Source organism: Lactuca virosa, chromosome 6, assembly GCF_052849685.1.
Source record: "Lactuca virosa cultivar CGN04683 chromosome 6, Lactuca_virosa_CGN04683_v6, whole genome shotgun sequence".
NCBI lineage: Eukaryota > Viridiplantae > Streptophyta > Magnoliopsida > Asterales > Asteraceae > Lactuca > Lactuca virosa.
The window spans coordinates 51,398,971-51,422,384 of NC_136431.1; the positions used below are offsets into that span (position 1 = coordinate 51,398,971).

At 40.6% G+C, this 23,414-nt stretch overlaps 1 protein-coding gene and 1 pseudogene across 1 annotated transcript; one reads left to right on the plus strand and one right to left on the minus strand.

Moving 5' to 3' along the window:
• Positions 1-263: 263 nt before the first annotated feature.
• Positions 264-2,099, minus strand: LOC145120938 (UDP-glycosyltransferase 73C4 pseudogene; annotated as a pseudogene).
• A 14,597-nt stretch (positions 2,100-16,696) lies between these two features.
• Positions 16,697-19,793, plus strand: LOC145121527 (glutamate receptor 1.2-like). The gene is made up of 5 exons (XM_079057258.1): positions 16,697-16,841; positions 16,930-18,194; positions 18,290-18,593; positions 18,722-19,092; positions 19,458-19,793. The coding sequence occupies exons 1-5, from the start codon at positions 16,697-16,699 to the stop codon at positions 19,791-19,793; spliced, it is 2,421 nt and encodes an 806-aa protein (XP_078913384.1).
• The last annotated feature ends 3,621 nt before the right edge of the window (positions 19,794-23,414 follow it).

Sequence of the window (23,414 nt, forward strand, 5' to 3'; positions counted from 1 at the left end):
TGTATGTGTGTTCACCTTCGCCGGAAAAATCATGAACGCCGGAGCCTCGACGAAGAAGATGACCGGAGCCTCGCCGGAACTATCAAATACGTCGGAAACCGGCTAAACGTCCAGGCCATAAAGATGTTTTTTGAACGGTTCAACAAGTTCAATGGGAAAATATGGACAAAAAATTCAATAACTAAATATGTACAAATCAAAAAATATGTTACCTTTTTAAGTCATTATCCCTTATTTATACTAAACAAGTACTATTAGCTTATCATAAAGTATACATATTCTTAATTCTATAAATTAATACTCCATTTACAAACCACATGGCCTAAAATTATAATCCACTCTATCTTTTATACCAATTTAATGTAAATTTTGTGTAAAATAATTAAATATGCTCTTAGTTTCTTGCATTTGCATAGTGCAATATGTCTTGTATTAGTAGTCTCAAGTTCAAATCCGATGACCCTCCCTCCTTTATAGCATCATTCGCCATCTTTCCAATCTCTTTTGCTTTATTCCTTCTTTGAATTCCTTCAATTCCACATTCCATTACTTTCTCAATAGCCTTCTGAACACCCTCTCTCTTCACTTTGACCCCAAACCTATCTTCTTCCCCAACATGAACAACAGAATCCACACCAACACTCACTCCCGTCCCCAAAACCTGCACCACCAGTTTCTCATTAATAAATTGCTCTGCAAATTGAGGCCATGTGATCATCGGAATACCAGCACACACTGATTCCAGAGTTGAATTCCATCCACAATGAGTCAGGAATCCTCCAACTGAAGGGTGAGACAAAATTAGCACTTGTGGGGCCCAGCCTCTGATGATTAACCCTCGATCTTTAACCCTTTCTTCAAATCCACTTTCTGAAAGCCATTCCTCGACTTCTTTCTCTCTAGTATCAGATCTAATCACCCAAATGAATGGGTGATTTGATGCTTCTAGGGCTAACCCAAGCTCGATTAGTTGTGGGGTGTTAACACGAACAAGACTACCAAAACAAGAATAAATAACAGATTCGGGTTTTTGAGAATCTAACCATTTTAGACATTGGTCTTCGTTGATTGAGCTTACGTTTCCTCTTTGAGATTTCTCAGAATCATTGTTAAGGGAGAGCGACAATGGCCCAATACACCAGACTTTACCTTTTCTTAATTTCTTGTACTCGTGAACGTATTCTTGTTCTAACTCTTCAAAACTATTGATTACAACTCCGTAAGCTTTCACCTCTGCATCTCTAGCACGTTGACGGAAGGCACTTGTGTCAATGGAGCTGGGATTGAACTCCGGTGGGAGTTGGTTTCTTGTAAGCTCGATCTTGTCAGGTAAACCAGGGACTACGAAGGGTTGTGAGTCAGGCAAACCGTCGAACACCTTGGATACATACAGATTGTTGTAACAGAGTTCGTTAAAGCAACTCATTCCGTCAAACATGATTCTGGGAATTTGATGCTTATCAGCGAAATCACCTGTCCAAGACATGTACTTATCGGATATGATACAGTTTGGGCGAGGTTTTAGCATCCCGAAACGTTCTTCGAGCTTTTGCTGAAGCATGTCAATGGCGGCTAAAAAGTTTGGGATTAAATCCACACTAGGGATCTTATCTGTCATTTCGCATCCTTCAGGTAGTCCAGCCTCAGCTGTCGGAAATGGGAGTTCAAGGTATCGGAAGGGGATTTCGGCTTTGGTGACACCGTATCGGATGGCGTTGAGGGGTGTGGTAGCGATTGTCACCATTACGTTCGGTTGTTTTGCAAGGAGTTTGGCCATGTCGATCATGGGAATAGTATGGCCAGGACCTATGTGGGGAACCAAAAGAAAGTGGAGGGTTTTGGTAGCCATTGTTGGCGAATTTTGGAGAATCTTGAGGGTGATAAGTTCTTTTACGAGTTTAATTTCTTGATAGATATAGGAAATGGTATATGGTTTGCGTATTTATAAAGAGAAATTGATCATTTTTTGTGTTGGACAGGATGATTAGCATATGAAATATGAATCTTCCGTGTGTTTTGAAAACTACGAAAAGTGAATGAAGATCGTGAGGAGATTTGCTTCCTTGGTCTTTCATGGCGACTCCATGACCATTTTTAGACTATTCTCAAACGTGGTTATAATTTAGGTAATCGGTCGAAGAAAAAAAATACTAATGGTTGGCAATTATCTCAATACACATTGTCTCGTACTCTTAGGTTCAAACAAGAACAATATGTCCATGTAATTGAAAGGTAAAAATTTCATTTTTCCATCAACCAAAACAATTCATTGAATCATTTCAAAAGATAATCAGAGTAAGTCAAAAAATAGATAGTGCGGAAATCTTCAAGGAATGCGGTGCGATCTAGTCGGACATTTCTCTTTGGAACCAGAAGTACCTCAAACATTTAAACATAAAATCATAATCACAAAGCTTAGACAGTTCCCACAATACCACATAATCATCTGGGCCTGCCCACAAACATAACGGGCCTGCCTTACATGTATCACGGGCCCCGCCAAACATACATAACGAGCTTCGCCCACAAACATAACAGGCCTTGTCAAACATATATGTAAGAGTCACAACGACAGTCTAGCATCGTACACAATATAGTGAGAAGACTCACCACACTAACATAGTCCGAAAGCACCAAAACTCACACAGACGGTAAGTTGGTGCTACACAACACCTAATGAAACATTCAAGGTCAAACCTTAGACCACCTTCTGAAACTACTCAGTTGACCAAAAGCCAACCAGGTAAAAAAGTTAACGGTCAACGGTTACCACGTCGTGGTTTCTGACTGAAGACAACCTAACTGATTAAGTTATTAATATGTTAAGCCCTTTGCTCAAACTTTCAAGATGGCTTCTTGGGACCCTAAAGGTTCATAAAAATCCAAACTTTATAGACAAGCATGACCCATGCATGTCCGTTACTCAAATAGGTCAAAAGGGGAAGAAATAGAGTCCAACTTTATGCATGGCACTAAAACTTCACAAGAGTTAAGAACTGAAACATATAAGGCATTTGGGACTCCCAAGACCCATAAAGTTGAAAACTTTATGGTAACCAACCATTCAAACTTCACCAAAAGGACCAAAAGTGCTTAAATCCTAAGCCTATAAGAAAACAACCATCAAGATACGAAAAAGAAGACTTACAGAGGTCTAAAAGTTGCTCAAATGAAATCCCTAAGCTTGGCAAGAGGTTCCCTTCACCACAAGGTTCTTCTTCTCCCTTCTAAGAGCACCAAGAACACCAAAATGACCTCAAATGAGGAATCTATGGGTTATGGTTTGATTTCTGTATTTAGAGGGTAATAAAGGATGAGGGTGGATGAAACCCAAGCCATCACATCCTTTAAATATGGTCTTAAACCCAAAAAATTAGGGTCTGTGCATGGGTCATCGCCACGCCATGACCAATAAATGAGCAGGTCGTGGAAACTTAAAATGATCACGGCCTAAAAATTTGTTGCCACGCCATGGCCACCAAAATTCCTCAAGATTTAAGCCTCAAAACTTATACCTGAAAACCGGATGTTACAACTCTCCCCCATTTGAATCAGATTCATCCTCGAAATCCATTGCTTCAAATAACTCGGGGTAGTGCTCTCTCATCTCCTCATCGGGTTCCCAAGTCCATTCAGAACCCTTCTAGTGTTGTCATTCCACTTTGACCAAACCCACCACCTTGTTGTGCAAGGTCTTCGTCTTTCTGTCAATAATAATCGGTCAATCTATATAATTCAGTCTCTCATCAACGTGAATGTCATCCAAGGGTACCACTGCAGAATCATAACCTACACACTTCCGCAACTAGGAAACATGAAAGGTGTTGTAGATCTGACTAAGCTCCATAGGAAGATCCAATCAACAAGCAACCTTTACCACCCGGGAAATAACCTTGTAAGGAGTGATGTATTTGGGGCCCAACTTGCCCCGATTCCAGAACCAGATAACATCTTTCCATGGTGACACCTTCAGAAGCACGAAATCCCCAACCTGGAACTCAATATCGAAACTGTGACAGTCATCATAACTCTTATGTTTGCTCTGTATGGTATGCAATTTACCATGCACTTGCTATATCAACTTCGTAGTCTTGAGCACTACGTCAATGCTCCCCATCACTCGCTAACTAACGTCACCCTAGCAAATCAGGGTCCTACACTTTCTCCTATAAGGCAACTCAAAGGGAGGCATACCAATGTTGGCGTGATAGCTTTTGTTGTAGGAGAACTCAGCTAACAGAAGGAAGGTATCCCAGTTCCCACCAAAATCCAACACATATGCACGAAGCATATCCTCAAGGGTCTGAATGGTCTACTCACTCTTACCATCAGTTTATGGGTGGTAAGCAGTACTGAAAAGCAATCAAGTACACAACTCCTCGCGGAACTTCCTCCAGAACCTAGAAGTAAAACGGACATCACGGTCGGAATCAACAGAAAATGCAACTCCATGTTATGCAACCACCTCCTTAATGTAGATCTCGGCTAACTTCTCGGCAGATGAACTCTCCTGAATCGGGATGAAGTGGGCGCTCATGTTCAACCTGTCGACAATAACCCAGATCGAATCAACCCCACATGTCGTCCTTGGCAACTTAGTGATGAAATCCATAGTGATCTCCTCCCATTTCCACATAGGGATGACTAACGGTTGCATCTTGTCATGGGGTCTTTGGTGTTTGGCAATGACTTTCCGTCTAATTAAGCACCGCTCCACATACCAAGCTAACTCCATCTTCTTACAAGGCCACCACTAGCTAAGTCTCAGATCCTTATACATCTTCGTAGCGCCCAGATGGATCGAAAACTTTGACTTGTGCACTTCTTCCAACAATGTCTGTCGAACCCCACCAAAAATAAGAACCCACACTCTACCACACTTAGTCAACAAATCTCGAATATCTCTGATAAATGTAGAAATCAGACCCCTGGTCTTCTCTATCTTTCGATTCTCTTCCTTCAACCCCTCGATTTGCGCCTCTTTGATCAAATCCAGCAGTGGTGAAGTGATACTCATCCTCAAGAATAGGTCTCTGATAGGAACACTAGTTGCCTTGCGACTCAAGGCATCGACCACTACGTTGGCCTTCCCAAGACGATACAGAATATCACAATCATAATCCTTCACCACATCCAACCACCTGCATTGTCTCATATTCAGGATTGGCTGATCCATCAAATATCTCAAACTCTTATGATCCGTGTAGATGGTACATTGGACCTCATACAAGTAGTACCGTCAAATCTTGAGGGAGAAAAACACCACCCCCAACTCTAGATCATGAGTAGGATAATTTGCATTATGGGGCTTCAACTGCTTCGAAGTGTATGTGATCACATGGCCCCTCTGCATGAGTATTTCACCTAAACCCATAATTGATGCATCATAGTAAACTACAAAATCATTCACACCCTTGGGAAGGGTCAGTATCCGAGTATCGCATAGCTTCAGTCCGAAAGTATCAAATGTCATCTGCTTCTCATGCCCCCATAGAAAAGTTACATTCTTCTTCATCAACCGTGTCAAAGGAACTGCGATCTTGGAGAAATCTCAGATGAATCTACAATAATACCCTTCTAAATCCAGGAAGCTCCGAATCTCAGATGGACATCACAACCTCGATCTTGGCCGAATCAACCAATATATCATTCTGGTTGACAATGTGACCCAATAAATACACCTCGTGCAACCAAAACTCACATTCGGAGAAATTTACGTAAAGTCGCTCACTCTTTAAAGTCTCAAGAACCTATCCCAGATGCTCTTCATGTGGCTTATTTGTCTTTGAATAGGCCAAGATATCATCGGTAAACCCAATCACCAGTTGATCCAACATCGACATGCAAAACCAGTTCATGAGGTCCATGAACATGGTCGGTGTGTTGTTGAACCCAAAAGGCATCACCACAAACTCATAATAGCCATAGCGAGTCCTGAAGGCCGTCTTCTAAACATACTAATCTCTAACCCTCATCTAATGATAACCTAATCTCAAATCAATCTTGAAAAACCCAGATGCACCTTGAAGCTGATCAAATAATTGTCGATCCTTGGGAGTGAATAACAGTTCTTCATCGTCAACTTATTCAACTCCCTATAGTCGATACACATCCAATGGTACTCGTCCTTCTTCTTCACAAACAAAATGGGATCTCACCAAGGAGAACTACTCGTCATGATGAACCCCTTGCCCATCAGCTCCTGAAGATGTGTGGATAACTCTTGCATCTCAGGTTGTGCAAAACGATAGAGTATCTTGGCTATCAGAGCCGCACCCGGAACTAGTTCAATCTGAAACTCCACCTGCCTCTCAGGAGGCACTCCCAACAAATCCTTAGGAAACACGGCAGAAAAATCCCAAACGATAGGTAAATCATCAACAGACTTCTTCCCCTAGTGCCGAGTATCAAAAAAATACGCTAAAAACCCTAAACGTTTGTGTTGAAAATACCTCCTACTCTCGCAGTTGAACAAATGGTTGGACCGCCTCTTGCTCATTCACTATGAATGATCAATTCTCCCCCACTTGAGGTTCAAAATATCACTAGCTGATGCTCGCAGTCGATCATAGCCCCAAACCAACTCAACCGATCCATACCCATAATGATCCTCTCCCTTCTTAGAGAAATAGTAACGAGATCAATAGGGAATAGAACACGAAACATCTCTAATACAAAGTCTTGGTGGTCACTCAAAGCACTCACAGTGCGGATGTCAGCGATCTCTAACTCTAGAGGAAAATTCTACGCCCCTGGAACAACATCAAACTTCTTGTTAAGGGTAAGAGACACAAATGATCAAGTAGCACCCGAATAAAAAGGATAAGAGCAAGCATACCAATGACTAGGAACATCCCTAATCACAACATGAACAAACCTAAACACATATAATGAAATACCAATATGTAAATAGAAATGCATACCATCGACAACATCTAGCGCTACTCTGGCCTCCTCGGTCGTCAACTGAAAAGCTCTGCGCTTTACCATAGGAGCCTATGTATTGCCCTGATGGCCATCGGTGATCCTCAAAGTAGTTAGAGAGGGTGCATCCTCCGCTCTTTTCGACTATTTCGGATATTCGACCTTCTTATGGTCCGTCTAATTGCAGTGGAAGCATATCAATGCTCTGCGAGTGCAATCTCTACTGACGATTCCAGTCCGACTGCAATTAAAGAAGCTTCCTCCCTTCTCTCGGCAACTACCTTCATGTGCCTTTACACACTTGCTACAACAGCTACGGCCCTGATGCCTCTAGATTTACAGTCAAACTTTTTGTGCTTCTTCGTTTAGCCCTCTGCTATTTGAATATGAGCGATCTTCTGATTCGTTTGAAGCTCCAACCTAATCTCTCACTCACATGCTCTGTCAATCATCTTCTCTAAAATCTGGCAGCTAAAAATACTAACAAACTCCCTAATATATCCCTCAGCATGTCATGAAACCACGTCTTCTTCATCTTCTCATCTGCAACATACTTTAGAACCAGCAAAGCTCTCTCTCTCTCTCTCTAAATTTGGAGATAATCTCTGCCATAGTCTCTATTATCTAACAAGGGTCCTGAAACTTCCTTGCTAGTTTTTGAACCTTGATAGTATGCATGAACTGTGCCTTAAACCTAGTAACAAAGTCCTTCCAGGTCATAGCTTCGACAACCACTACTCCCAAAGCTTGACCTACCTCCTCCCAGCAGTCACGAGCCCTATCCCTCAAAAGACAAGCCTCAAATCTAACCTTTGACCCCTCAGTGCAGAAACTTGTCTGATAGGCACTCTATATGTCTACAATCCAACGCCTACTGACATTAGGTCCCTTCTTACCAAAGAACTCAGAATCCCCACAAGCACGGAACTCACAAAAGGTGAGAACACGGGGCCTGAACTGATTGGCAGCCAGCTCCATACGAAAGGCCCCCAAACGCTCCTCCATAAACTCTAGTATCCCCTCCTTAATCATCCCGAACATGACAAGGGTCGCCTCAAGGATAGCCCCATGAAATCTCAGACATGATAACCCACGTAGCTTAGCATCACTAGGTCCAACACATGAGCCTGAACCAGAACCAGAATCGCCTTCATTACGATTTGCTACCACCATTCTGAAAAACAACAGAAGGGTCAAAACATACTCAAGGAATCTCTCACACTACAAGCTCCCTAGAATCTTCTTGACTTCCCTTGATTAGAGTGATACTGTTCTTTTAGTAGTACGGTCCCAGACTACCTTCCACACCTATCCATACTTTCCTCATGAGTCGTCCCAAATCTTCTAAGTCACTCCTCTATGACTATCCACATAAGTCTACATCTCTAAACAATGTACATGATCATACTATGATACTTCCTAGGCTCTCTTACGATTCCTCTCTCCAGATGTACTGAGAAAGTCTCTGTTGACACCGACAATCATCTAATGAATGTAGGTTATACATAATTGCAATATAATAGACGTTCAAATAAATGTCTATACCATAAGTCCTTCATCAAACAAGAAAAGGCAATAAGGTTGAATCAAACGATCTACGGCTATGTAGTCTTTACTATGTACCACCCTAATGCATTCATCACATAACGTTCAGTATTAACATCAACTATAAGGCTTCTAATTAAATAACACACACACACACACATATATATATATATATATATATATATATATATATATATATATATATATATATATATATATATATACACATATATATATATATATATATATATATATATATATATATATATAATGCATCTCTTTCTATCATGCAACCTTAAGCAGATCCTTAGCCCTATACTAGCATGCAACTCATATAATAGCATACTAAAACATAACATTAATGTGTGGGTATTTTGTGAATCACTTACTTGAGCTCGGCTTATTGCATGCATCGCACCCCTTTCTTTACATAAACCTCTTTAGAAGATCGATTGTTTTAAAAGATTTTATTATTCCTCAGTTTGAATTCAGATATACTATGAAGTGTGCATGAATCCCTCAAACCAAGGTTCTGATACCAACTTGTAAGGTCCCAAAAATGCAAGGTAAAAAATTCATTTTTCCATCAATCAAAACCATTCATTCAGTCATTCCATAAGATCATTATAGTATAATGTAATTCCCAATACATAAGAGTAAAGTCATAACATAGATAGTGCGGAAATCTCCAAGGGATGCAGTGAGATAAAGCTGCGCCCTTTGGGACCAGAAGTACCTGAAAATTTTAAACATAAAAATGTAAGCACAAAGCTTAGTGAGTTCCCCAAAATACCACATAACCATACGGTCCCTGCCCACAAACATAAAGGCCCCCACCTAAATGGCATAACGGGCCCCGCCCAGCTCACATAACGTGTCCCACCCTACATGCATCACGGGCCCCACCCAACATACATAACGACCCCACCCACAAACATAACGGGCCCCACCCAACATACATGCAAGAGTCATAAAGAAAATGTAGCATCCTACAAAGTATAGTGAGAAGACTCACCTCACCAATGCAGTCGAAAGTACTAAATCTCTCATAGATGGCAAGCTGGTGCTACACACCACCTAATGAAACATTCAAGGTCAAACCTTAGACCACCATCTAAAACTACTCAGCTCACCAAAAGCCAACCATATGAAAAAGTTAGCGGGCAACGGTCACCACGTCGTTGCCAACTTATGGCCATGTCATGGCTACTCTCTGACAAAAAAATTCCGACCAGCTCCACTATTATCCCGAAGACCCCTATCACCACGCTGTGGCGAACAACAAGTCACGTCGTGGTTCAGACTCTGACCCCCGCGACCCTACGTATTACTGATGGCCGGCAGGGGAAGGTCGAGGCACCGAGGGCTTGAGGGAGAGCATTTCAGTGGACAGCAGAGGAGGCTCGTGCAGCTCCAAACGTCATGGTTGGTATGTGTTCTTTATATATCTATTGATTTATGTATGTTGCTTATATTATCGGTTGTGTAGGTACTTTTCTTGTGAATTATGTGTCTGCGCTTGTGATGTTTGACTCGGGTGTGAGTCAATCGTTCATGTCGTCATCATTTTTTCGCGGTTTTAGTATTATGCGAGAGACCTTGAGCAGACCCTTGAGATTCTCGATACCTGATGAGCGTCCAGTCTCTGCTACTGATATCTACCGACGATGTGTATTAGAGATCTTCGGCGTTGGTTATTCGATAGATCTTATCCCTATCGCGATGGGAGATGTCTGTGCGATCGTGAGTATAGATTGGTTGAGCCCGTTTGGGGCTCTGATTGACTGTGAGCGTCAGTTAATGACAGTTTGAGACCCTAGTGGGGGAGTGATGACTATCTACAGTGAGGGTACTAGATCGGGATCAGCCTTATGTTCTGCCGCCAAGGCAAGACAGAGTTTGTAGCATGAGTGTATGGGTTATCTGGCATATATAGTGGATACTCGGGTTGAGGAGAAGGGATCGACCTCTATTACTGATGTTGCAGTGGTACGTGATTTTCCCGAGGAGTTACCGGGTTTTCCTCTCAGAACCGGGTGTGCCTCCTAAGAGGCAAGTGGAGTTTCGGATCGATCTGATTCTAGGTGCAGCACCGATCGCCAAAGTACCGTACCGTCTTGCACCTCCTGAGATGTAGGAGTTATCCTCTCAGCTTCAGGAGTTGTTAGGAAAGAGGTTTATTCGGACGAGCAAGTCTCCTTGGGGAAAACCGATCCTTTTTTTTTCTAGAAAGAAGGATGATTCACACCGGATGTGCATCGATTACTGGGATTTGAACAAGTTGACGGTGAAAAACCGTTACCCATTATCAAGGATTGATGATATTTTTGACCAAATTCAATGGGCATCTTGGTTTTCCAAGATCAATTTGAGGTCCGGCTATCATCAAATGATGGTGAGAGAGGATGATATTCAGAAGACGGCCTTCTGAACTCTCGCTATGGGCATTACGAGTTCGTGGTGATGCCTTTTGGGCTCACTAATATACCGGTGACATTCATGGATCTCATGAACCGGGTGTGCAGGCCTATGTTGGATAGATCAGTGATCATTTTAATTGATGACATTCTTGCCTATTTGAAGGATAGGGAACAACATGAGGAGCATTTACCAGAGGTTCTTGGGGTTTTGAGGATGGAGAGGATATACGCCAAGTTCTCTATGTGTGACTTCTAGTTGCGCGAGGTTCAATTTTTGGGACACCTCGTCAATCAGAACGGTATCTTGGTCGACCCAACCAAGATAGAGGCGGTGATGCAGTGGGAAGTGTCGAGATCTCCATCTGAGATTCGAAGCTTCCCCGGATTGGCGGGTTATTATCAGAGATTTATAAAAGACTTCTCCAAGATTGTTATTCCTCTCACCAGGTTGACAATGAAGGATGTTGCTTTTAGTTGGGGGCTGATCAGCAGGGATCATTTGAGACTATTTCCAGAAATTGTGTGAGGCACCGGTACTTGCCCTCCCTGAGGGAGTTAAGGACTTTGTAGTCTACTGTGATGCAGAGGGGGAATGTGATAGCATACACTTTCGATACAGCTAAAGCCTCACGAAGTGAAGTATCCCACGCATGATTTGGAGTTGGGGGCGGTGGTTTTTGCCCTCAAGATTTTGTGCCACTATCTCTATGGTGTTCGGTGTACCATGTACACGGACCATAAGAGCCTGGGATATCTTATGGATCAGCCTAACCTGAATATGAGGCAAAGGAGGTGATTGGATTTAGTGAAAGACTATGACTATGAGATCTTGTATCACTTGGGCAAGGCCAATGTGGTGGCCGGCACCTTGAACCGGAGGACGGCGAGTGCCCTGATATGAGATGTGTGCTTGAGGATGACCGTGATGACTCTAGTCTTAGAGATCATCAAGGAAGTGCAGTCGGAGGCCATAAAAGAGGAAAATCGAAAAAGTGAGTGGGTGATCGGTCATATTTTAGTCTTTGATATTAACAGACGAGGACTTTTGACCCTTCATGGGCGGGTCTAGGTACCGTATGGGGGTGGGGACGATGGATTTTGATGACGGAGGCCCACAAATCGAGATTTTCCATCCACCTAGGGGCTACCAAGATGTATCTCGAACTGAAGCACAATTCATGGTGTCCATGTTTGAAGAGAGATCTGGCATGGTTTGTAGAGCGATGTTTGACCTGCCAGAAGGTCAAGGCTGAGCACCATCGCCCTCATGGAAAGTTGCAGCCTCTAGAGGTTCCCTTATGGAAGTGGGAACAAATCACCATGGACTTTATTACAAAGTTGCCGAGGACTGCAAGGGGTATTGACACTATTTGGGTGATAGTGGATCGTTTGATGAACAATGCTCACTTCTTAATTATTAGTGAGAACTCTTTTGCAGAAAAGTTGGCCGAGATTTAATTTCGAGAGGTAGTGGTTCGGCATGGGGTGCCAACGTCTATTGTGTCGGACCGGGATGTGCGCTTTACTTCCAGGTTCTGGAAGAGATTTCACGAGGAGTTGGGTACCCGGCTACACTTCAGTACCGCATACCATCCGTAGACGGACGGGCAGAGCGAACGGACTATTTAGACGCTCGAGGATATGTTGTGTGCCTGTGTCATTTATTTTGGTGGGAATCGGGACTCCTATCTTCCGTTGGCTAAGTTTTCTTATAACCACAACCATCATGCCAGTATCGGTATGCCCCCATTCGAGCTCCTATATGGAAGGAGATGTCAGACTCCTATTTGTTGGGACGAGGTGGGGCAGAGGGTCATGGGGAGCATGGAGGTAGTGTTCAAGACGATTGAGCTTATAGAATAGGTTAGACAGAGATTGTTGATAGCTCAGAGCTGCCAGAAGAGTTATGTGGATCGGCGACGCTCTGAGCTAGAGTTTTAGTTGGGGGATTTAGTGCTTCTGAAGGTGTCTCCCTGGAAGGGTGTTATCCGTTTCAGGAAGCATGGCAAGTTGGGCCCCATGTTCATTGGCCCTTTCCGAGTTTTGACCCGTGTGGGCAAGGTGGCTTACCGGTTGGAGCTACCGGAGGAGTTGATACAGATTCATGATACTTTCCATGTTTCCCAGCTGAGAAAGTGTATGGCTGACGAGACAGTTGTGGTCCCTTTGAAGGACATTCAGATCAATGATCGTCTGAACTACGTTGAGAAGTCGGTGGCAATTATAAACCGGAAAATGAAGACCTTGAGGAACAAGGTAGTGAACTTGGTCAAAGTTCAGTGGAACACCAGAGAGGTTCGGAGTGGACGTGGGAACCCGAGTCCGAAATGCGTGAGCAATATCCTGAACTGCTTCCTGAAGAATACTTCGAGGGCGACGTCTAATTCTAGTGGGTGAGAATTGTAACATCTTAATATCAGGTATTTTTATTATTTCTTGTATCTTTTTCAAAGTTGCACAATTGGTCCCTTGAAGAAAAAGGCTTGCATTGTTCTCGTACACTGGGCGTACTTAAGAGTACACGCAACATACTCATGCAACTTAGGATCGCGGATGATCAGCTAGTACACTGGGCGTACGTGTGGTATGACAGGCGTACTAGCCAAGAGTTCAAACCCTAATTTTTAAGGGTTGCTCCCTATTTAAAGAACATGATGTCCCCATTTGATCATCCTTATCAGCCACCATACCCTCCCTAAGCCCTAATTCTGAGTTTGAGTTGCTTGTGTGAGTTTTTGCAACCTTTTTTAGTGGTCTTGGTGCTTTTAGTTGAAGAAGGAGACTAGAGAAGAAGGAGTGGGTGCTAGTAAGCTTGTAGATCCAGAAACCTTTCCTCTTTGTGCATCATTTTCAGGTATAAAGTCTATATCTTGATAAGCTTCCACTAGATCTTCATTGTTGAAGTTTTATGAACTTTTGTCCCCAAGATTGGACCTTTATGAGTTTGGAGCACTCCAGGGAATTGTAGTTGTCCTTTCATGCATTTTAGGACCTATAGATTCATAAAGATGGTTGCTTGATCATTCCTTTTGGCTCATGCATGAGTAAAGTAGCTTAGAGTATGTTAGAAATTAAAGATTTTTGCATTGGTTCCTTCCTAGCCATGCAAAGGCTTAAAGCCAACAACTTTATGGGTTAAGACATCTTAGAATAGTCAGATCTGAGGTTGGGTTAGTTGTCTTAAGGAATTAAGACATAAAGTTGGTGAAGTAGAAGTAGACAGAGTACGTCAGGTGTACTCCTGGCTACGCCCCGCGTAGCCGGTTGTGCCCCCGATAGGGTCTGATTGCGTTGCACACCCCGCGTAAAGAAATGTACGGCCAGTGTACGCGCTGGGGCATTTGACTTCGTTGACTTTTGACCTTTGGTTAAGATTTATGGTTTTGGACCTTAAGAAGGGCAAAATAGTCTTTTTGCCCTTGGAGGATTTAGTTATGGGATTTGGACTCGGTAGTTAAGTTTTAGACCTTAATTATTAATTAGGGTTAATTATTTTGTTGATTAGGCGGAGTCTAGGTCCGGCAGTTCAGGTGTGAGATTTACTTGTCATCAGTATCAAGTGAGTTTCCTCACTTATTCTTACATGTGTGGTAGAATAGTTGTATCGGTGATGACCAGCAGGGTCTAGCTGTTATTACTGTGTTATGTTGTTACTTAGACTGCTGATAGTCTCCACGGTTGCTGATAACCCACAGGACGTGCTGGTAGCCCACTGAGACTGCTGATAGTCTTAAGGGTTCCTGATAACCCACAGGACGTGCTATTAGCCCACTAGACTGCTGATAATCTCCAAGGTTGCTGATAACCCACAGGGCATGCTTTTAGCCCACTATGGCTGCTGATAGTCCCTAGGGTTGCTAATAACCCATAACTGTTTATTTATGATGTGTTGTACGTGGTGTTTTGGGGAACTCACTAAGCTCCGTGCTTACAGTTGTTGATTTATATATGACAAGTACTTCCGAGGACCACAGTAAGGCGAATGTATGATTGTACACACTTGCTGGGAGATTTACTACTGGGACAATTTATGAACTCTGATATTTGCGATACCGGTTGTTTTGGATAATTGTGTATTTGATAACTTAACTTGTGAAACCTTAATTTTGGTAAATTAAAAATGAAAAATTTTGGGCTAAAATTTGAGGTGTTACACACCAGATGGCCGTTGAAAGCTATATCGAAGACGATACAAGGAGGTGCTTCTGAAAAGGTGGTTTCTTATGAGATGCTTGTCCAGCTGATTCAGAGGAGGTGGTTCAAGGAGGCAGTTCAAGAAGAGGAGGGGCGGAAGGAGCTGGTGGCCGGTAAAAGCGAGATCGACTGATACGGTCGTCGATCGAGACATAGAACCCTCGTAAGATCGATTGAACGGTCTGACACTTGTTTTTCAACTCCGAAAATAGAAATGAGGCGGTCAGATTTCCCCAATCTTACCTCTGGTGCGACAGTATTTGATTCCGGTGGAGACTTCTCCGGATTCGTTATCTATTTTTTGGAGATCGAGAACAAAATATGGTGAAACTATATATGGTAGGCGGTTTAGAGTAGAAGAGGATGTGAATCTGATTCGTAGAAAGCAGAGAAACAACGTTTCGGCGGTGGTCCGACGGTCCAACGGTGGTACGGCGGCTGACGGTCTTCGGCGGTCCGGTAGCCTTGGTGGAGCTATGTCAAGTGGTGTTTGATAAATTAATTAAGTGGGTGGGTGGTTGGACTGGTTGGGGTATTTTTTTTTTCTAAATAATAATATAGTAAAAGTAAATTATCCAATTAATAAAGAATAATTATTTTTTTAAAATGAATGGTTGAGAATTGTCCTCGATGTTCTCGAAAAAAGAAATGTTTTCATTTGATTTGATCATGGTATATATATACCGGCGAATCCAGAATTTTAAAATATTGGAGGCACTCTATGTAAAAATAATAATTTTAGTTGGAAAAAATGCATATTTGTATGTAAATTTTTTTAAACCATAGGGGGCGTGTGCCCACTACAGCCTTCTTAAATCCGCCACTACTTCTGTGTATAAATTTGTCTCGGTTTCACGTATTGTCGGACTTTAAAAAATTATATTGTTATGAAATATGTTTTTTTTTAATATATTGTCATAAAGCTTTTTGGTTTTATATTCATTTTTATAGACAATCAAATCCATAATAATTTAATAAACTATATTTGATAGAACGTAATAATTTAATAAACTACTAGTATATGTTATTTTTCGTTTAGTTAGATATCATAAATATTATTATTGTTATGATCCTTATTTGTAAGGTTTCCGGCTTTCCAGCTTCCGCTACATCGCACCTTAAAAAACTAATTATCAACAAAATTCTTTGTCTATTAAGTTATGGGCCATTTTTTACACCTGTCGTTGCAGCACATGCAAATACAAAGCTGAGTTGAACATTTGCAAGAGACTTGACATTCTTTTGAAAAAAGTCCAGTGTGATGGTCTTAGAGAAAAGAACGACTGGCCAGTTTTATCGAGTTTAGTCAATGTCAATATTATCATGGCGGCCGTCATAACTTCAAATCGAATGTCAAATAATCAGCTGTCATGAAATCATATAGTACTCCTACTTGTTAAGGTTCTTGTTCTGACAGGACCTTTTTCTTCACTTATAAAAAATGTTCCAGTGTCATCCCTGATGATCCGAAGAGTTGCAGGAAACTTAAACTTTGTGTTTTAATGGCCATTTGCAGGTTATTTCCAGTTCTGATATTGATGCTACTTGAATTTCATAGTCTTTCAACAGCACATGAAGACCCATCTTATATACAGGTGGGAGTGATTCTTGACATGGAATCATCAGTAGGGAAGGTCGTCTATCGTTGTATTATCATGGCTATCTCTGACTTTTACGCAGCCAATCCTCACTACAGAACAAGGATCGTTTTCAAGACCAGGGATACCAAAGGAGAACCACTTCGTGCCTTGTCTGCTGGTGCTTTTTTGTTCTTACTATTTTTTATTCTGTAATCGTAAAGCTTAATCTATTTTTAAATACTAATGTATTGCTCATGGACATTCAGCTCTAGATCTTTTGGAAAACACTGAATTGCAAGCGATAATTGGTCCAGAATCAATCGAAGCAAGATTCTTGGATGTTTTAGAACACAAGGCTAACATGCCAGCTCTTTCATTTTCAACTAGTCCTTTTTCAAATCATAGCCCTTATCTTCTTCAAATCGCACAAGATGAAACTACTCAGTTCAACGGCATTGCTTCGATGCTGGAATCTTATAAAACCACGAATGTGATCTTGATAGTTGTAGACACTGCAAATGGGAGAGAAATGGCTACATATATGGTTAGTGCGTTTCAAAAGAAATATATATACGTTACTTATACTATCCTAATGTCAACCTCTGCCAGCAATGAACAAGTCAGGGAAGAGCTTCGTAAGCTTCAAACTATTCAAACCATGGTGTTTATCGTGCATTTGCCGCCTTCTCTTGCGGCTTATCTCTTCTTAAGGGCAAAAGAGCTGGGCATGATGAGTGAAGGATACATGTGGATCCTAACAAGTAAGACTACCAACTTGTTGGATTCCATGGATTCCGAAGCAATCAAATCAATGCAAGGAGTTGTGGGTTTCAAATCGTATTTTCCAGCATCAAGGGAGCTTCACAACTTAGTTTCGAAATTGAGAAAGGAACATTATACTTTGAACCCTTATATCGAGTTCAAAGAGCTTGATTATAATGGTATATGGGCATATGATGCAGTTTATGCACTAGCCATGGCTGTTGAGAGGGAACAAACTTCAGAATTAGCTTCAAAAGACAACTCGAATGCTATTAATGGCGTATCACTTCTAAATCATATGTTAAGCATTACTTTCCATGGTTTAGGTGGTGAGTTCAAGCTTGTGAATGGGAGAAGCATCTCCAAAGCCATGGAAGTTGTAAATGTTATCGGTAAAGGTGATAGGAGACTCGGGTTCTTGATGACTACTGGTGAGTTTGTTAAAGAAATAGAGAAACCAAATTCCTATTCCAATCATGGCCTGGAAAGTATCATGTGGCCAGGAGGGACTACAATCCTACCAAAGCGTAGGTCGCTACAAACTAATGGCAAGAAGCTGAGAATTATGTTTCCAAGTTCGAGTAGATTCCCGAATTTAGCAAAACTGAATGTTGATCCAAGAACAAATCTATCGTCTGTCAGCGGCTTCTCTGGGGATGTTTTCACTGCAGCTTTTAACGCCTTAGGCTATGGAGTAGAGGTTGATGTTACTCCATTCAATCATAGGGATATAACTTACAGTGCTGTAATCGACAAAATCATGCGTAAGGTATGTGCCTTTTTCATGCAAAACTGTGGGATATTTTGTACAACGACATGAATTTAGCCAAAGAAGTTATCTGATGTGATGTCGGATTGTATCAGGAATATGATGCTGCGGTTGGTGATTTCACAATCACAGCAAATAGATCTATCTATGTCGACTTCACATTGCCCTTCTCTGATCTGGGAACAGCCACAGTAGCCCGAAACGCCAAGAAGAGCATGTGGATCTTCTTAGATCCTTTTAGTAATGGTCTTTGGATCACAAGTGCTTGTTTCTTTCTCTTTTTGGGGTTTGTCATTTGGTTTATCGAACATCCTACAAATGAAGAATTTCAAGGTTCACGAAGACAGCAACTAGGAACATCCCTTTGGTTTGCCTTTTCCACCCTTGTTTATGCTCACAGTAAGCTCTCAAACTCTATTCTCTAATCTCAGTTTGAAGATTTCATCTTTTTATGAATTATTTCGATCTTCATCTTTTTGAAATACATTAGAGTGTTTGAAAAATGACTTGGTAATTGGAAACTGCAGGGGAGAAGCTGCAAAATAATCTATCAAGATTTGTGTTTATTGTTTGGGTTCTCGTAGTGCTTGTGCTCACGTCAAGTTACACTGCAACGTTGAGTTCAGTTTTAACGTTACAACAAATTGGAATGAAGGATATCTCTACTGGACTCGAAGGTCTTTCGCCCCTAGGGGGAGTTGCCTTTGACAAACAGAAAGTTTTCAATGCCAATTTGTCGAAAATATATACAGCCAAGGATTACGCTAGAGTGTTAACAAGTGGAGGCGTAGATGTAGTCGTTGCTGAGATCCCCTATATCAAATCAAACCTTGCATTGTATTCGGCTGCTGACTTCTCCTTGATCAAAACAGCATCAACCACCAACGGTTTTGGCTTTGTGAGTGTTCTTTATTATAGTATAACTCTATACGTATATATAGCGTTGGTTCAACATAGAACCAAATAAAAATTGTAGAACCATACGGAAATGACAAACGTTCACAATGTATGTTCAGTTATGAAGATTCCTAATGTTCAGGAATGAACATACTTATTTTCATGTGGTTCTATTGTTCTATTAACGTTAATATTTGGTTCTATGCTGAACACTTCAGTGTGTACATATGTCATGCTTGCAACATTACATGCCTCGAGAGGACTTTGTTAGAGGCTGTAACATGTATATAGTCCGTTTCTCTCGGGTTCTTCTATATATAACTCCACATCAATCCCATTCCAAGTCTCATTTAGCTATATTTATAGGCGTTCCAAAAAGGTTCTACCTTGGCAAGAGAGATGTCGACTCAAATAGCGAAGATGCGCGAAGATGGCACATTGAAAGCATTCGAAGATAAATGGTTAAAGCATCAATCTGCAGTGATGTCAACAGATTTTTCTTCTCCTTCGCCAAAAATATTGGATATTTATGGGCTTAGAGGTCTCTTTCTGATCAGTGGTGTGTCGATGGTATCGGCCCTTTTGTTGTCAATGATTCATCTTGTTCGTGAAAAAATTAAGATGAAGAAATGGAAGTGCATCTTACGAAGATCTGCTGACATTCAAGTACATGATCTAAGTGATGAGGAATCAACTATCTGATTTTTTTTATATGAGTGAATACAAACCATTATACGTAGCCTCTTGTTTCAACTAAATAAAAAATTTGTGTCAAATATGTAGCTTTTTTTTTGTAGGGATGAGCTCAATATCAAAACCAGACTGAACCGTGTAGCACCATAATCATTTGGGGCCAAAAAAAAAGAATTATATATCGAACTTTTTAAGGGTATACGTGTAATGGTGTCATCTCAGGCTTGCGGTACCAATCTCATGTTAGTCCCAAATTTGTGTAGTTCGAGTTTCAAATCAAAAAGTACAAACACACTTCAATTTTCACAACATTTTAATATGCATTGCCAACATTTTCAGAATTATCGTAAACAGTACTAAAAAAGCTGAAAACAAAAATATGAAACAGTAGCAACAAATATGCAGTATGTCGCAACAATTTCAAATAGTTACAAAAAGTTGGGAAATGAAATTACCAACAAAAAGAACAAGAAAAGTATTCGTAAACACAAAGTACTTCCATTCCAAAACAATGTATCAATTCTTAAATCTCCAAAGGTGTCTTCCTAGTTAGGTTCAGTATTTACCTGAAAACGATCGTACTAGTGCCGCTACTATAGAAAACCAAAAATCACCCAATAATGGCGCCAAATCCCAAACCATAAGGCATAATCGGTTCTAGCTCCATACCGGTACCAGTTGGGTAAATCTGGTCACTTTTTTCATCCTACGTTTTTTTGTTGTCGCAACAAGAAAATTCTTAATAGATGCTCATAGAAATGGCTATAACACTAAACGTAGATGGCACCTTAGTATTTCGATCAGTATAAAAATGAGGGAGCTCATACCCTAGAACCAACTATATTGGTTCTCCTATTTCAAACTATAATGGTCATATAGCTAGGGAGATCATACTCCTATGACTGACTAGGTCTATCATGTTAAGTCCTTAGACTTAGGATCATTATCCATTATTCATAATCATCGCCTTATTGAGATAGGTGTAATATGTTATTTCATGATTCATGTAAATTTCTATCATATGAAGACAATTTTTAAACATAGCATTTTATCTTACATCAAACCATTTAATTCCAACAATGAAATTTATCATCAATACAAAATTCAAAAACCATTGTAGATCATTTGCTAGGCATTTCATTATAAGTATTCCATTCAAAAAATTTTGTTACTACTATTTCCCATATCTAGGAAATTATCTTTCAAGAACGAAATTATACTCTATCTAGGCATGTTTCATATAATTTATCTTGTTTATATTTGTAACGACCCAAATCACCGATGATTAACGAAGTTAGTGTTCTGTTAAGTTTATTTTCTAAAACTAACTTTTTCCTTGATTTAAGTTGAGTTATGAGGGTCAAAGTGTATAATAAAATGAACCTTAAACATGTAAATGGGTCCAAGGTGCATTTTGACATAGTTTGAGGGCCAAAATTTTAACTTATTTTTTATTTAAGGGAGGCTCACCCTAATAGTCGGGTTTGTAACCATCAACTATGCTTTCCAAACCCTAGTTAATGTGTATTTTATACCCATACAAGTCTCACATGTATTAAAAACAATACACCATTAACTAAGCCAAAATCAAATTCTAGTGCTAATAATCATGAACATATGGCTCTGATACCATTGTTAGGTTGTGGTGGATCATAACAATAACATAAATCATACAAGAAGGGGAAGTAGAAACAAATCGAACACCATAAACCAACCAAGGGATCGTCTTCATGCATTATAAGCAACATTACTTAACCTACAAAAAAGGTTTATGATGACCTTGCTATGTATATTTTGACGAAGATAGGTCTAAACTAGAACCCCTTTAACAATGTTACACCCCTTGACTTCTTACACCAAGAACACATAGTAATTAAGGAGTTAGGGATGGGAGGATCGAAATTCTTTTATTATTTTTTTGTTTTTGGTTCTTGCTTTTTATTATTAATTAATTTATTATTTGTTAATCTAATTGTTTTTTTTTTGGCTTTTTGTTGGTTGAGCCAAATATGTAACTCGTAAGTGCTCATGCAACTATTATATAATTAACATGTTTTGACAATGAGCATATTTACAATAGTAGTTACACCCCTAAATATATTGAATTGATAAATAATGGTTATATTGTCCTTTATAGTAGTTTTAGATGGTTTCTTTTTTGCATAGAAAATTATGTTCAAAACCACATGCCATTAAAATATTGTGTTGATGAAACCAATGGTGGCAATGGGTCGATGTGGGTCATCTTCCGGGTTGACATGTTTAACTAAACGGGTTGAAAATCTCAGTATAGCCTAACCTATTTATTAAATGAATTGAAATCAGGTTGAACTATTTTATTTTCTCAACCCAACATGTTTAATAAATGAGTTAAACTCGGATTGACTTATTTAAATTTCCCAAAAACCTTAAAAATTCTATAATCCTTCTAATAAAATTATTATAGTTACCTAATATGACTTAGTGAGAGCCTAAAGTAAGATGAAAGAGAGGGAGAATGAGACTAACTCACTAGTGATTTGGGTTCTAGAAGATTGAAAAATGGGTGAAGGGGTTGGATAGTTGATGTGATATTGGACCTTCGGTTGCACTTATCTCGTTCACTTGATTGGATTATGGTGGAGATCTGTACCATAAAAAGAAAAGATAAGTCGTCAACCTCTAACACCGTAAGTTTTCAAACAAATTTTTCATTTTAAAATCACATAAGTCTCATCAACACATTTCACAAAATCCCCAAAATGTCAAATTATCAAAAACACATATTCATAATTCGTTGAATATACTCCACGATCCTCAAAAAACATAACTCCATCTCGTCTGTAAAATCAAGTCGGCGCCTTTCCGTGATCCTGAGAAGTACCTGAAACACATAAAACATAACACGGTAAGCACGAAGCTTGGTGAGTTCCCCAAAATACCATAATAACTCATTAGCCTCTCATGGATATATCTCAAATAACACCCTCTGGTCGATGTGTCTCAGTGGAACCCTCCAGTCCCACAACTCGGGTGGACCCTCCAGTCCTAACTCAGTAAAGCTCAGCATAATACACAACATAAGTCACAAAGACATAATGCAGGATATCACAATACTCAATATAAACACATAAGACCCTCCGGTCACACAAAGTTACCACTCAAGGTAAGTATAGTGAGAAGACTCACCTTGCAGAGTAAAGCAATGTATCCCACACTCGAGTTGCTGGTCTAATCTCCGCCCCTCCATGGCCTCCAAAATCCATGGTTGACCAAAACCCTAGAGTCAACAAAAGTCAACAGTCAAAACTGATCCGACTCTAAGAGTCAACGGAAGTCCACACCCAAGTCAACAGTCTATGTTGACTCAACTCGCCGACTACAGCTCATGAACTCGTCGAGTCCCTCCGAACTCAGTAAATCGCGAAAACCCAGTTCTACTCGCCGAGTTGCTAGCTAACTCGTCAAGTCCATGCAGCGTCCAGAAGACTAGGGAACCCCACCTACTTGTCGAGTTGTCTCATCAACTCGTCGAGTCCACTCTAAATCTAAAGACGGGTAAAACCCTCTCAACTCGTTGAGTTGTCTCACCAACTCGCCGAGTCTCTAACGCGTCCAAACCATCAGGGTAAACCCTAACCAACTCGTCGA